The following is a 15,791-nucleotide window of genomic DNA, read 5'->3' on the forward strand; positions in this document are numbered from 1 at the left end:
GCATCTCAAGGTCCTGGAGTGGCCTAGCCAGTCTCCAGACCTGAACCCAATAGAAAATCTTTGGAGGGAGCTGAAAGTCCAAATTGCCCAGCAACAGCCCCGAAACCTGAAGGATCTGGAGAAGGTCTGTATGGAGGAGTGGGCCAAAATCCCTGCTGCAGTGTGTGCAAACCTGGTCAAGACCTACAGGAAACGTATGATCTCTGTAATTGCAAACAAAGGTTTCTGTACCAAATATTAAGTTCTGCTTTTCTGATGTATCAAATACTTATGTCATGCAATAAAATGCAAATTAATTACTTAAAAATCATACAATGTGATTTTCTGGATTTTTGTTTTAGATTCCGTCTCTCACAGTTGAAGTGTACCTATGATAAAAAATTACAGACCTCTACATGCTTTGTAAGTAGGAAAACCTGCAAAATCGGCAGTGTATCAAATACTTGTTCTCCCCACTGTGTGTGTGTGTGTGTGTGTGTGTGTGTGTGTGTGTGTGTGTGTGTGTGTGTGTGTGTGTGTATATATATATATATAAAATATCATAGATCCTCTGTAGCTCAATTGGTAGAGAATGGCGCTTGTAACGCCAGGGTAGTGGGTTTGATCCCCGGGACCACCCATACGTAAAAATGTATGCGCACATGACTAAGTCGCTTTGGATAAAAGCGTCTGCTAAATGGCATATTATTATATTATGGGAGCCCTTACCTGTTCAGTGGGCAGAGGCACGTTCGGTAGCAGTCTGTGCAGAACATCTCGACACTCTGCCTGGGCTATCTCCAGGGCCGTCTGGTTCTCCTGAAGAGGAGGAAAGAGAAGAGGACATTCAACATGGACTGCACTCAGGGCTCACACACACATTTGGGGAACCGGTACAGTAGTTAGCTAAATAGCCTCAGGACACTACCTCTGGTTGCTTGGTTTCACTCGTCTCATCTCAGAGCGCATACAGGAGCATGGCCTCTGACAAGCACAACTCCCTCGCCATGACATTCCAGTGAACAAACAGCTAACATTTACAATGGCTCAATTATTTAGTGTGCGCTCCAAGCAAGTATTCATACGCCCCACTGTTCAGCAGACACACATCCACAACCACGAGACAAGTTCCTCAAGCTTTAGACCACACCCTACACAGGTTCACTTATTTAATATTTTTTATCCTCTCGAGGAGGAACATCAGTCACTTGTGTTCATATAGTTGCAGCACAGTAATGCCCATGAGAAGCTAACATTCTGCCCAGAGACAGACATCCATAGATCACCACACATACTTACATTTACATTTTAGTCATTTAGCAGATGCTGTTATCCAGAGCGACTTACAGTTAGTGAATGCATACATGGTATTTATTTTATTTATTTTTTTCCCTAATACTGGCCCCCCGTGGGAAACGAACCCACATCCCTGCCGGCCAAACCCTCCCCTACCTTGGACAACGCTGGACCAATTGTGCGCCGCCCATGGATCTCCCGGTCGCGGCCGGCTGCGACAGAGCCTGGACTCGAACCAGGATCTCTAGTGGCACAGCTAGCACTGCGATGCAGTGCCTTAGACCACTGTGCCACTCGGATAACAAAAACCACAATGTTGGTACCGTTAAGCACATTAGCTGCACAAGGCTTGAAACTCCCAGAAGGAGAGCGATGTCCTGTATAACCCCTTTACCCTCCGATGGAGTGAGTCCTGTAACAGACAGCTGGCACATTCACCTCTACTCTCATTAACACCTTGTGTTGTGATCAGAATATGCTCTACACTACGACATATGCTTTAGAATGTGTACAAGCATGCACTTTCCTGAGCGTACACAACAGGTGTCCAGAAACTCTTACACTCAGCCACTCAGCTTAAATAAGGTCATTTTTACTGTACCAAAATGGCTGAGAGCAGCTGCTGGGTAAATCAGTTCACTATGTACCCTGTCTGCTGTATTGACATGGAGAGGAACGGGGGTCACCGGCGGTTTGAGCTAAGGAAAAAATACACTGAACCCCCCACAACTGTTTATAGTAGGAGAGCAATGTGTTAGTCTATGGTTTACTAGTGCATCCCTAAATACATATGGCTAAGCAAAGGGCCATGGCAGATCAGATTCTCACTGAAGAGGGGCGGCAGGTAGCCTAGCGGTTAAGAGCACTGGGCCAGCTACCGGAAGGTCACTGGTTCAAATCCCCGAGCCGACTATGTGGAAAAAATCTGCTGATGTGCCCTTGAGCAAGACACTTAACCCCAATCGCTCCTGTAAGTCAAAAATGTAAGAAGACAAAAAAATCCATAGGAAACAACTGGGTGGATATAAAACAGCAGCTAAGCTGAGGGGCTGTCTGGTTTCTAATGGTTCGATGCAATAACATGATAGACATATCCACACAGAGTACAGTACCACCATAGTTCTATAATAAATCACTGATATTCAGTACGTGTTTTGTTGCTTCCAACAATTATTTTACACAAAACAATTATGTTGACTAATTACACATATTCTGGACATTATTTTTCAAAAGGCTATTCTGCAAGATCAAATTGATTTAGAAAATCTTAGAATAGAATTTCATTAGAGGCTGATGGCTGTAATGATGACAGTATATACACAAAGCAGAATGGAACACATGCTGGATTGGGGAGAGAAAATGAGGAAAGCACATGGCAGGGAGAGAGAGGAGCATCGTGAAGACCATGGATCTCAAACTTATTATGACCATCTACATGAAATCTGGAGTCAGTCACTGCATACTCATTTTCAAATGTCAGTTTCTTTACTATATATTGGAATTGATGTAGTTAAAATAAATAGTTGTATTGTATAAGACAAGAAGAATGTGTCCTTTTTTAGTTTTTAAATTTCCCCCCCAATTTCGTGATATCCAAATTGGTAGTTATAGTCTTGTCCCATTGCTGCAACTCCCCTACGGACTCGGGACAGGCAAAGGTCGAGAGCCATGCGTCCTCCGAAACACGACCCCGCCAAGCCGCACTGCTTCTTGACACACTGCTCGCTTAACCCGGAAGCCAGCCGCACCAATGTGTCAGAGGAAACACTGTCCCGCTGGCGACCAAAGTCAGCATGCAGTCGCCCTGCCCGCCACAAGGAGTCGCTAGAGCGCGATGGGACAAGGAAATCCCGGCCGGCCAAACCCTCCCCTAACCCGGACGACGCTGGGCCAATTGTGCGCCGCCTCATGGTCTCCCAGTCACAGCCGGCTGTGACACAGCCTGGGATCGAACCCGGGTCTGTAGCGACGCCTCAAGCACTGCGATGCAGTGCCTTAGACCGCTGCGCCACTCAGGAGGCTGAAGATTGTGTCCTTTAAGAGGTCAATACATTCTAGCGCGGAATAGCAAGCAGAACTCAAGAAGAGCAGTGTTAAAATTCTACATAAAAATACATTAGTCTTTGCGAAATTCCTGAGGGGAATAGCTTAATGGAGACAGACTGCCAATTATTCAGGGCCAGAATGCAGAGGGAGAGGAGAAATGAGTATGCAGCAGCATGTATGAATGATGGAGTAATCTCACTGGTCGATTATGGCAATAGCTGTTTGGGGATGCATCAGATTTTCAATCTAGAGTGAAGCAGACTGGAAGTGGGGTCCGAACCTTGAGGGCCTTGCTGAGTTTCCCCTGAAGCATGGACTCGGTGGCTGCCAGAGCCTCCATAGCGCTCCAGTTTTTCACCCGAAGCTCCTGGTCAGTTTCAGAGAGATATCACTTTCAGTTCAGCCTCAGGGAAAAGTATGCAGTGACCCACAAACACACTTTATATAGGGATGAACAGAGAACCATTAGCAAAAAATGTTTACTCTCCTTTTCTGCACGGCTGTCCTGTCCTATCCTGTTTCGGAGTCTAGGTTTAAAGAAAATCCTCACTGCATTTTACCTGTAAACCAGTCGAAGGGTCAAGCTCAACTTAACATGAGTTGGCCATCTAATGATCGAGTCTTTAGAAGGATCAGATACTAAACTGTATTGTCAAAAACAAACAGTGAAACAGCTCTGATAGGAACACAGTAGAGGTCTTTGGCATAGACAAACTGAAATAACGTGAAGAATGAGAGCTGCAACTCACTGTCAAAAAAGTCCAATGTGTCTAGATAGGAAACGCCAAATCACATAATATAGAGCTAGTCAACAAGGTAGCTGTCTGTCTCTGCAAAACCAGGTAGCTGTCTGTCTCTGCAAAACCAGGTAGCTGTCTGTCTCTGCAAAACAAGGTAGCTGTCGGTCTCTGCAAAACAAGGTAGCTGTCTGTCTCTGCAAAACCAGGTAGCTGTCTGTCTCTGCAAAACAAGGTAGCTGTCTGTCTCTGCAAAACAAGGTAGCTGTCTGTCTCTGCAAAACCAGGTAGCTGTCTGTCTCTGCAAAACCAGGTAGCTGTCTGTCTCTGCAAAACAAGGTAGCTGTCTGTCTCTGCAAAACAAGGTAGCTGTCTGTCTCTGCAAAACAAGGTAGCTGTCTGTCTCTGCAAAACAAGGTAGCTGTCTGTCTCTGCAAAACAAGGTAGCTGTCTGTCTCTGCAAAACAAGGTAGCTGTCTGTCTCTGCAAAACCAGGTAGCTGTCTGTCTCTGCAAAACAAGGCCGTTGTTAAGCGGAGCATTCACACGCACAGACATGCATGCTGACACACAGAAATAGTCAGTCCTTGTAAACATGGCGAAGGACAGAGCAGAGTATACTGACTGCCCTAAAAAACTGTACTGTTTGATTGTAGCAAGCCTTAGCCAGCATAAGCATAGAATAGCAAATTAACTGCTCTAAAATGTAAATGTATAATTGGCTTGAATAGTTTAAAGTAGATTAATAAATATTCCTAGTCTGCAACAAAATGCAACCTAACCACTTTGTAAAAGGAATAGAGGGAGATTATGCATGGGTAGTGTGACATCACAGAGAGGTGTGGTTTAGGGAAGCACATCAAGGATGAGGTCTGCAGATGTATCGCAGGGCTAGACTGGAGATGTGGAGGGTACACTGGTAGTGTGGGCTGAGGCAGTAGCAGCACTGTCTGCAGGACAGGACACCTACGTTGTTCTTATTCCTGTGAAGCTCCAGGGACTCCCTCAGCTTAGCCAGCTCTCCCTGGAGATCAGACACCTGCTTCTCCTTCTCTGCCAACCTGGAGGACAGAACACCACCACACATACATTACCACCACTACCAATCACAACACTGCTGGGTGGCCCCATGCCAAGGGACACCTACTGTATATTGAAGGGAATTCTGTGAAGTATTGCAGTGACTCACGCTGTCAGCAGTTCTGGGCTTGGTGCCTCTGTGTGGGTCTGCTAGAAGAAGAAAAAAGTTGTTAACTTTTCTCTCACTCTCCCATTCAGCCAATAAAGGTCACCAATAAACTGTTTCCACCTCTTCCCTCACCTGTCTCTGCTGTAGTTCCTGCACCTTGTCGCTCACCTCCTTGGCCCTTGTCTCCAACTCACTCTGTAGTGTCTGGATCTCCTGGTCCTTCGCAGCAAGCCTGGACAAAGACTGTGTGTTAGTCTAACATCTCAGAGTACAATGCAGTAGAGTAGGTCAGAGTGGAGGGATAGTCCAGTAGACTTACTGTGTCTGTAGTTCTAGGAGCAGGTCTCTGGCACTGGTGGTGTCCTCAGCCTGCTTCTGTCTCAGCTGCTCCATGTCAGCCTGCAGCCCCGCCACCTGCTGCTCCAGAGACTGCAGGGACAACACACACACAGTCACATCAACACCCAGCAGGGAGACACAGCACAGTACAATCCAGAATCAAAACTGTAACATTGGGCAAAGTCAAAACACACTATATACAATGTTTAAAACGTGAAAACATTTTCATTTCACATTTGTTACAAGTCTGGCATTACAAAATCACATGAATCAAAATGCAGAGTACATTGCCATATGATGTTTCTGACATACAGCTGAGAGAGAGAGTAAAAGAAGTAGAACTATGAAAACACACCTCAATGGTCATCCCATTGCTGGAGCCACTCGCCTGTGCTGCCTGTAGGCTCTCCTCCATTGACTTAATCTGCTCATCTTTCTCTTGGATCCTTTAAACACAGAATGACAAAACTTATTGAACACAGAACAAATTATCCATGAATGTGGCAAGATGTTTCATAGCAGTTGCTAGACAAAAAGTGGTATTTTTATTGACTTACTTGCTCTGTAGACCTTCCACTATCAAATCAGATGATGTCTGTGTAGGAAAAGACAAGAGGAAAAAATGAAGTGAGAATCCAATGAGGGAACGGGGTCGAGACTCTCCAAAATAAAAACACAGCAGATCAGTGTGGGTACTTACCTGTTCAGTAGTCTGAAGCATTAAAGCCTCCATCTCTCGTTTCAGAGCATTCTTCTCTTCTCTTACAGTCTGACAGACAGACAAAGCAATTTGATTTTAAACAACACTTGAACAATATTTGTCTACACAATGATCACCACAGTGATGTCAGGCGGGTCAAGCTCATTCCCGACCCTTGACCCCTACTCACCTTCAATTCCTCCTCCTTATTGGCCACCTCAATCATTCCCATCTTCAGTAGGTCCTCCACAGTCTTGATTTTCTCCTCCCGCTCTTGAACACTACGGGGGGCACAACACAAACACAGAGACACATGGTGAGACAGGGTCAACGTGAATTATAGCATTGTTTTCTGGTGTGGTCTTAAAACCACGTTTCTAAATAGAGGCAAGAAGACGACAGTTCATCTACTTGTAAAACTACCCACCACTAAGGATCATATTAGTGCACATTTTATGTAACTAGATACAATGGGAAGCAGAACAGTCAACTCCCTGGCAGGATCTAAACTGCTTTAAAATGCACACACCTCTTCTGGAACTGGTCCAAGGCCAGCTGAGAAACAGTCTAGAGGAGAGAAGGAGAGCGAGAGAGAGAGGTTGTCAGAGGGTGTGCATACTGAGGGACTGGTATCACAGCAGGAGTTCCATCTAAGAAAACAGGCGTTTTTCACTTCTGACCTGTTCAGAAATCTGATTCTGGAGATCTGCCTTCAGTGCCATGTTCTCATTGTGCATGGCCTGTGGAGAGAGAAGAAAAAGATAAATGAGGGTGAGGGCAGGAGGCCCAGTCAACAACATTAATATCATATGAAGGAGATATCTTACTATTAAGTTGACAGTATGTATGTAGGTCTACAGTAGTTTGATAATATCTTTTTACTAATACAAATATTTCCATCTAATTCACTTTGATAAATGGACAAAAGGGGCCCAGAGGGATTGTCATATTTCTGTTTTATAACTATTAGCTAATATGCTTCACGAAGACAGAAATTGTATGTACAGTAAGCCCTTCAAATCAAACCACCGTACTGTGTGCAGCATTCCTACAGCTCAACACATTCCAGCCAGTTAACAGACCATAATATACAGAGCTGGTGTAATAAATGGGGGTTTAGACAGTATTATAGAGTTTTACTGTAGGTACCTGCATGTTATTTTCCCTGATGGCGCCACTGCTCCTCTCAGTATTCAGGGAGTCCTCCAGACTTTTCCTCTGCAGCTCCTTCTCCGCCAGCCTGGACACAACCACACATGACCGGAGTCAGCAACACAACCCATAGGACAGCGAGAAGAGTCAGAGAGGACATTATATGGAACAAATGGACATTCAAAGATCAGGCTAAGCACATGTGCAAGTGGGGTGGGCATTCATTTCGACTTGTAAAACACTTACAGCTTCTGCAGCTCCTCAAAGTGGGAGACAGTAGTGGCCTGAAAGAGGAGGGAAGACAGTAGTCACAACACACTCACATACCGGTATACAAATAGAAACATATCGACTCTTGTTGATGAACTAAAGGGTGAAACATGCTCGTCCATACCTGGGAGCTCAACTGGGCCTGCAGAGTCTCAATCTGGGCCTTAAGGCCACATTTTTCACTCAGGAGATCCTGTTAGGAACAAAGGAGGTTATTTTCAGTGCATACCAGAATATCTTTGTGCAAAAAATATAAATATTACAGAAATACTTAAAAAGAAGCCTATTGTTTTATCCCCCAGTTTCTCATCCAAGCCGTTTCACCCTTTTTAACTACCCCTCTCCCTTGTTTCTGAAAGGTTTGCGAGTGTAAAGACGACCTGTCCACACCTGGCACAATAACCACAACATCCAAGTATAACTGTCAACTGTAAATCATTGGTGAATGCACACACTAGGGAACGTGTTATTGTTATACACATCACATCTGTCATTACAACAATAAGGGCTGTGTTCCCCTACCTGGACCTGCACTGAGTCTTCAGCAAGGCTGTGCTGGGACACCTCCAGCAGCTGCATCACCTTTTGCTCCACCTGGTCCTTGGACACGATGGTGTCGGTCAGGCTGCTGTGCAGCGTCTGGATCTCCTTATTCTTGTTGCTCATCTCTGTCTCCACCGCCAGCAACTGGCTCTGCAGCTCTGAGAGAGGAGAGGCACACCAGATAAAATAACTTACTGGGTATAAAACACAAGCCACTTATACATGTGGTGCTCATGAGAATGGTGCTCAAAATTGGCTTGCAAATATTCTTAATACTTATTAGCAATGGGAGGTGCATTAGCTTGAGTTTCAGAGGTCTGTTTATAGAATCTCTGTGATCACCTTCTTTAGCAGCATGAAGTTTCTCCCTCTCTGCGTTGACATTGTGGAGGTAGTTCTGGAGCTCCTCCCAGCCGCGCTTAGCGTCCTGCAGTTGAGCCTGGTGACCACGGGACACCATGACATTTAGCATTTTAACAGTGTACATACACTGACAACCTCTCACTGTACTGTACTGTGCTTATGGTGATGACAAACACAGGAAAGGCCAACCTGGGTGTGCGTTGCAGGGAAGCAGTGTTTATACTGAGCACAAAGCTTCAAACAGCCCTAACTTCCTGAGCCAACAAATTCTCCACTTCCTTGTTCTATTACACACCACCCAGCCCTCCTTAGGATGGACAGAAACAGGCCCACCCAGCCCTCCTTAGGATGGACAGACACAGGCCCTCCCACGGTTACAGTGAGAAACCCTAAACAGTCCAGTCCTCACCATGAAGGAGAGATTCCTTTGTGTTTCATCTCTGTGGGGCAGCCTAGTGAACTATGAGCTGAATAAATAACTAAATAAGATGCCTGTGTTAGGCACGGGCCCCTCCCCTGACAGACAGCATACCTCTAGCTGAGACACGTTCTGCTTGTAGTTGACCTCCAGGGACTTCCTCTGGTGCTCCTCCTGCTGCAGCTTGTTGTTGTTCTCCGCCAGCTCTTTCATCAGACCAGAGTACTCCGAGCGCAGCTGGTTCAGCTCCGATGACTGCCTGCCATACACACCACACCGACTATTACAACCCACACACTCATCAATGCCATGCCTCAAAGACAACTAGTATTCCTACGATGCGATACAATACCAAACAAGGCAACAGTAAACATGTCATCCCCTAATCAGTGTCATTTTGTAAATTAAGGATCTCTATGACAAAACGCATCATTCACCCAAGTTTCGTCAAAATGGGGCCAGTGGTGTCTGGCTATGTTATGTGTGATGATTGTGAGGCGCTATACAAATTCGACAGTCACAAGACGGGGACTTCAAATAGGCCTATGGCACGTCAAAGGAACTGTATCCTACTGTTAAGATGGGTTAAATGGGGCCTCCCGAGTGGCGCAGCGGTCTAAGGCACTGCATAGCAGTGCTAGAGGCGTTACTACAGACCCGGGTTCATTCCTGGGCTGTGCCACAACCGGCCGTGGCCAGGAGTCCCATAGGACGGCGCACAATTGGCCCAGCATCGTACGGGTTAGGGGAGGGTTTGGCCAGGGGGGCTTTACTTGGCTAATCGCGTTCTAGCGACTCCTTGTGGTGGGCCGGGTGCCTGCAGGCTGACCCCGGTTGCCAGTTAAACTGTTTCCTCCGACAGATTGGTGTGGCTGGCTGGTGGCTGTTAAGGAGCGCGGTTAGGCGGGACGCATGACTCCACCTTCACCTCTCCCGAGCACGTTGGGGAGTTGCAGCGATGAGACAAGATCGAAATTGGGGAGAAAAAGGGGGTAAAATACTAACAAAAAAATACAAAAAACATGCGTTAAATCTGGACACACTGTAGGTCTATAACCTCTCTCACAGCCTTAATATTTACTGCTGCAGAATGAAGCATTTCTTGGAGTAAAATGATACCAAATGTAGGCAACATTTGGACTTGGGAACAGGAGCAGAGAAATATGATTTATTTATTTCAGCATCTTGAGAGAATGCGAATGCGCAGTTAGATACCGTCTGTAGAGGTGCTATCTTTATCAGCATCATAAATGCTGACGGTATTTCAACCACAAAAATATGCATCCAAGCCAAATTGAAATCTCATCAGAAACATGTTGGGTCGTTTTCACAGCTTTCTATTTCCTTACAAACCAGTCAAACGGATGTCATTTGGAATTTTTGAACAGAAAATCTTTCCAGTTGTTTTATTTTTTATTGCATATAGTGCCACCATCTGACCAATCAGTATAATTTTGTAAATGCCGGATCTCTATGGCAAGACGCATCGCTCACCCAAATTTCGTCAAAATCGGGCCAGTGCTGTCTGAGGTATCGTGTGTGACTAACGTACGAACGTGGGGGACAACAAAGACCTTAACATTTTTACAAACTAGGAGGGCTGGGAAGTGGCTCTCACTTGTTCTCCATCTGGTTGGTGGCAGAGCTGACTGCGTCTCTCAGGATGGCGTTCTCCTGCTGCAGCCTGGCGATCTGACCCTCCAGCTGCTCCCTCAGCTTCTGGAACTACACAGTACACAACACTGGGAGTCAATACCACCTAACATACAGCATCGGAAACACTACTCTGTATACTGCCTTAGGACTGATGTCTGAGTATTAAGCATGACAGTAAAGGGTGATGGTAGTTGAGGTTTGGCCTGTTAAGGTAAAGGTTGTATTAGTGGTGGATGGTGGTCACCTTCATCTGCATGCCCTGGAGCTCTCCCTGGGCTTTAGCCTGCACGACGTTCAGCTCCTTCTCAATTGCCCCACGCTGGTCCCTCAGAACAGCCTCCGCTCTAACAGTCTTCTGCTTCTCCTGCTGCAGCTCCTAACAGAGGGATGGGCAGAAACAGCAGCAGAGTGAAATGTCACCAAGCCACAGGTAATCAACCAGTGATGTAGTCAAAGGATATGCTTTATTGTACTGGTATCTTAGGGTTATCTTATGAGTGTGTGCAGCTGTACCTTGCTGAGCTGCTGGACCTTGTCCTTGGCGATGGAGGCCTCTTCCTGCAGAGTGGTGAGGAGCCTCTCTCTCTCCAGGGATGAGGGGTCAGCCTTAGCTGCAGACTTCTGCCAGGCGTCTAGGGCAGAGGGGTTCTTCTCTTTAAGCACAGTGACCACACTCACAGCCTCTGCCTGTGACAAGGCCAGACTACCCAGGCTCACCAGCAGCTCCTTCAGCTTCAACTCAGAGTTCTCTGCAAATACACACATACAGGTAGAGGATTAATTATATTACGTGTTGTATGGTAGCTGAGTGTGGAATAGAATAGTGCAGTGTAAATACATTTACAAAATGTCACTGTTCATATGTGAGGTTTAAACATGGTATAGTAGCTATATGTTGGAGTGTAGGTTTCGCACCTTTGTTGGCCTCGTTCTTCTGTTTCTTGCCACTCCCCTTGGAGGGCGCATCATCATTGTGGTTGGCAGAAGCCGCAGAGTCAGCCTGGACATCATCCACTAGGGATGGGGGAGACAGAAGCACATGGTCATATCTGGTACCAGACAAGACACAAAAATCGAGATACAGTTGGCCCAAGGATTTCATTTTCAAAAAAGGCAGATTTAGATTTCTTCTGCTTTCTGCTAGCAGCTTCAAACAATGTCTCTGAACCTGCTCTGACTCTGATTACACTGCAGTATCAGTAAGTATTCATCATCCTTACCATGCTCAGTCTTCTGCTTCTTGGCAGAGTTCTTTTTCTTGCCACTGGTTGTGGTGGTGGCTAGGGGGGCAGCACTATCTTGGGCTTTGGTTTCCATCGGCACCGGAGCCTCCTTTTTGACTGGAGCTGGAGCCTTCTCCACCTTCATCTCTTCCTCCACTAGACAGGAACGAACAAGAGGACAATTAGGTTTTAGAGATACGAGGAAAAAATATGCCATTATGATGGCCTTTTGATAGATACATTTGTGTAGAAGGTATTTTGAGGTTAATGGCCATTGTAACAAACTCCCTCCCGCTCCCTACTCATACTGTGCTTTAAATAATCAGATTTGATTCGGGAGAATAGATGAGCACTCAGACACTGATGAGTGGCCTCAGGGAAGACACTAGCCCCGTTTGCAGACACAGGCAAGCACACCAGGCACCACACATCCTCATCCTACTAAAGCCACTCTGGCCTTCTACTCACCAGACTCTGTCTTCTGCTTCTTCTCCTTCTTCTTCTTGCCAGAGGGCTGGGATGGGGTCTGGGCCTGGCATGGGGGCTGAGGCTGGGGGTCAGGCTGGGGTGAGGGGGGACTGGGTTTAGCCATTGGGGCAGGGGACTCTGCTTTGCGGCCAGCTTGCTTGGTGCCGTTCACCTCAGGTTCCTCGGCAGGGGGAGCGGCTGCAGCTTTGGCGGCTTTCTTCTCCTTCTTCTTCCTCTCCCTCAACCCTGCAGGGGCCTCGGCTGGCGTTGCCACAGGGGCAGGAACCGGGGTGGGTGGCGCCACAGGGGTAGGCTCCTCCTCCTCAGCGGTGGAGCTGCTCACTGCGTCAGCCACGTCGAAGTCCCGCAGGTCTTCCTCAGACTCTCCTCCTCCCCCTCCTCCGCCACCTCCTCCGCTACTGCTCTCCTTCTTCTTGCTCTTTTTCTTGTCGTTCTTCTTGCGGGTGTCTGGTTTGGAGGGTGGCAGCTTGAGATCTCGTTTCTGCCTGGCTAGCACCTCGTCATAAGAGGTCTCCTTCATGAAGAGCCAGAAGAAGAGGAAGATGAGGGCGATAACCAGGGAGGGGGCCAGGATCACCAGGTACTGAGAGTCATAGATGTCCAGCGCCATTCTGAAGAGAGACAGAGCAAGAATAAGTCATGAGTATCATGCACATAATAAGCCAACTGTCAACATGAGGCATTTAACAAATGCTTCATAGCTGCAAATAATGCATAGCAAAATAGCTGATCAGTTCATGCCTAAATGTCCTATAGCTCTTCTTTGTTGCCACATATTTTAGATTTAAAAAAGTTGATTCTCTCACACAGACTAGTTCAATTCCAAACTTCAAGGCCAGTCAGACACTGGCACAGCCCCATCCATGCCAGGGCAGCCCAGTGAAAGGGAAATGGGGTAACGTGATATACAAGATTAACAGCTCGGGCGCTTCAAGACATCCCAGATCAGCCTGATACGAATACCTGTCGTGCCAGAACACATTCCACCTCGTGCCCAGTGCCTCCCTGATAAGAGGACGCTGGCGCTGCTGCTGACACATCCTCAATACTTTATGGGTTTGATATACTACAGCAGAAATGCTAATGCCTTTTCCACACTGCATACATTTATTGGTAAGAAATATGACAACTCCTGGAGGTTATCTGCAGTCAGAGGGAGACAGCCCTGTGCAGAGTGAATATGCATGTGTGTGTGTGTGTGTGTAAGGAGGGGTAGATTAGCATGTACAGAGGACGCCTCTGTGTCTTCCCTCACCCGTCGTCCTATCATCTCTGTGACTACACTGTCCCAGCCCACAGTCTAATACTTTCTTTACACACACACACTAGCTACTAAAGTTGGTAGCGCACACAGATAATGTACTTAAGAGAAACAATACGCACTGAATTTATCAGTTTATCATGTCCATAGTGTGTATATTAGCTAGATGAAGGACACAAAATGGACATCCTGATTGATTGATCCTCTCCATGGTCAATTCTCTCCCCTTCCTCAATGCTCCTCGTGGGTGACATGACACTCTAAACTCAATAGAGGGCTTTGCAAGGGGCAAAAATACACCCACGTGTAAATGTCATCCCAATGCTGCAGCTGCCTACTGAGAGGTGAAAGGGGAAACGGCTCTTCTCCTGGCAGGCCAAAGACACAGCAATATGCCATCGTCAAGCAAGGTAAAGCCTACGCATGTCCCCTAGCACTTAGACAGGATTCTGGACATACACAGTGTACAAAACATTAGAAACACTTGAGCTGTGTACAAATACCCATACTACATACTGTATATTACATACTTAATGAGTATATACTACATACACACTGTATACTGTAAACGAACGGTATTATTTTAGTTGAGCGTACTAGCACTTCGCCTGTCTACCTGAAGTTTATGCTGTTGCTATGCAACCGCTTGTTAGCATAACAAATTACTAGCTAGACATTTTACAACTTCGGGTGTGTTCTTAAATTCAATCTGGAGTGCCAAAGTGCGCGCTGGGCGTTCGTAAATTCAGAGCGTTGTCAGATTGTCCGTTTGAAAATTCCGAGTGTTTCGCTCTCAGAGCGTACACTGAACGCTCTGGCCGAGGAGTAGGGTTGATCCAAGCGTTCTGACCTCACAACAGCAGTCAAGCACCCAAGCTAACTGGCTAACTCGCTAGCTACTTCCAGACAGAAATGAGAGAACACCTCACTCTGACCATTTTACTGGCCCTAGCAGAGTTGGTTAGGCTGTTTTCATGTTATCCAGAGCGTTGGTGACTGTAACTGTGCTGCTGGCAACAATTTAATTACGCTTTTTTTGCCAACGTTTACTGAAACTGGCCATATTCAACAGCTGTTGCGCATTCGTAAATTCATCAGTTATTCTGCACTCTGGTATTCTCAGACAACAGTGCTCTGAAATCTGAGTAGATAGCCAGAGCGAATTTATGAACGCACCCGAATGTCCATTGAGAACACACGACTATACCGCTAAGCTAAGAATGACGGGAATAAATAAAAGTCAATAAACATTGGGTAGTTAGTAAGATAGCATATAGTTAATATACTGGCAAGTTCGATGTATTAGTAGCCAACTAACGTTAGGTTGCTAGCTAACATAGCGGCGGTACATACTGCTGTAATGATATGCTATGCGATTCTTAACGATAGCGTAGCTAACAAATTGTCAGCCAACATAACATGTTAGGTTATTTATTTGAAAAGTAATTACTTTATTACATTGCTCAACATTTTCATAACATTTGTCATAATGTTCATTTCTTCAAATCTGAAAACGTTGTGAAGCCACGCCCATTTTCTGAAGAATTGCATTATTGGCCCTAAAAGCACAGAAATATTGTCCACTGCTTGTATACGTCGTATTTTGGCGAATGTAGTACGACATCCGGGAACTTTTGGCATACGAACTATATCCATACTACGACCAATAAGCATACTACATACTCAAATAGTAGGGTTAGTGCGGTTAGTATGAGTATTCGAACACAGCTCTGCTCTTTCCATGACAGACTGACCAGGTGAAAGCTATTATCCCTTAATTATTTATTTTATTTTATTTTTAGTCATTTAGCAGACGCTCTTATCCAGAGCGACTTACAGGAGCAATTAGGGTTAAGTGCCTTGCTCAAGGGCACATCGACAGATTTTTCACCTAGTCAGCTCTGGGATTAGAACCAGCGACCTTTCGGTTACTGGCACAACGCTCTTACCCACTAAGCTACCTGCCGCCCTGTCCTTGTCCTTGTTAAATCCACTTCAAATCAGTGACCATGTTTACTTGCCGCACAGTATTCCGGATAGTAGCTCATATCCCGCTTAAGGTCTTATTTCGGGATAAGCAGTTTACATGCACCTTTGATATCCCACTCATGAGTATCCCTGTAACCATGAA

At 46.0% G+C, this 15,791-nt stretch overlaps 1 protein-coding gene across 10 annotated transcripts in view; it reads right to left on the reverse strand.

Moving 5' to 3' along the window:
• The window catches only part of ktn1 (kinectin 1), a 35,571-nt gene that overhangs the window by 10,189 nt on the left and 9,591 nt on the right, over window positions 1-15,791 (reverse strand). For 4 of the 10 annotated variants that reach the window (XM_084182261.1, XM_084182256.1, XM_084182259.1 and 1 more), the window contains exons 2-24: window positions 12,379-13,010; window positions 11,908-12,066; window positions 11,603-11,701; window positions 11,201-11,436; window positions 10,932-11,063; window positions 10,650-10,756; window positions 9,146-9,290; window positions 8,593-8,689; window positions 8,230-8,408; window positions 7,832-7,900; window positions 7,684-7,721; window positions 7,435-7,525; window positions 6,966-7,025; window positions 6,815-6,852; window positions 6,476-6,566; window positions 6,286-6,354; window positions 6,143-6,180; window positions 5,941-6,031; window positions 5,566-5,675; window positions 5,379-5,478; window positions 5,247-5,287; window positions 5,028-5,118; window positions 709-798 (exon numbers count right to left, since the gene is read on the reverse strand). In XM_084182261.1, the coding sequence (XP_084038387.1) occupies window positions 709-798; window positions 5,028-5,118; window positions 5,247-5,287; window positions 5,379-5,478; window positions 5,566-5,675; window positions 5,941-6,031; window positions 6,143-6,180; window positions 6,286-6,354; window positions 6,476-6,566; window positions 6,815-6,852; window positions 6,966-7,025; window positions 7,435-7,525; window positions 7,684-7,721; window positions 7,832-7,900; window positions 8,230-8,408; window positions 8,593-8,689; window positions 9,146-9,290; window positions 10,650-10,756; window positions 10,932-11,063; window positions 11,201-11,436; window positions 11,603-11,701; window positions 11,908-12,066; window positions 12,379-13,009 (2,802 nt within the window). In that variant the 5' untranslated portion in view covers window position 13,010. Of the gene's footprint in view, window positions 1-708; window positions 799-3,601; window positions 3,689-5,027; window positions 5,119-5,246; window positions 5,288-5,378; window positions 5,479-5,565; window positions 5,676-5,940; window positions 6,032-6,142; window positions 6,181-6,285; window positions 6,355-6,475; window positions 6,567-6,814; window positions 6,853-6,965; window positions 7,026-7,434; window positions 7,526-7,683; window positions 7,722-7,831; window positions 7,901-8,229; window positions 8,409-8,592; window positions 8,690-9,145; window positions 9,291-10,649; window positions 10,757-10,931; window positions 11,064-11,200; window positions 11,437-11,602; window positions 11,702-11,907; window positions 12,067-12,378; window positions 13,011-15,791 lie in introns of all 10 variants that reach the window. The other 6 variants (XM_084182253.1, XM_084182257.1, XM_084182260.1 and 3 more) reach the window with 2 other exon arrangements.

The sequence above is a fragment of the Coregonus lavaretus genome (genome assembly GCF_964263955.1).
Source record: "Coregonus lavaretus genome assembly, chromosome: 18".
NCBI classification, from domain to species: domain Eukaryota; kingdom Metazoa; phylum Chordata; class Actinopteri; order Salmoniformes; family Salmonidae; genus Coregonus; species Coregonus lavaretus.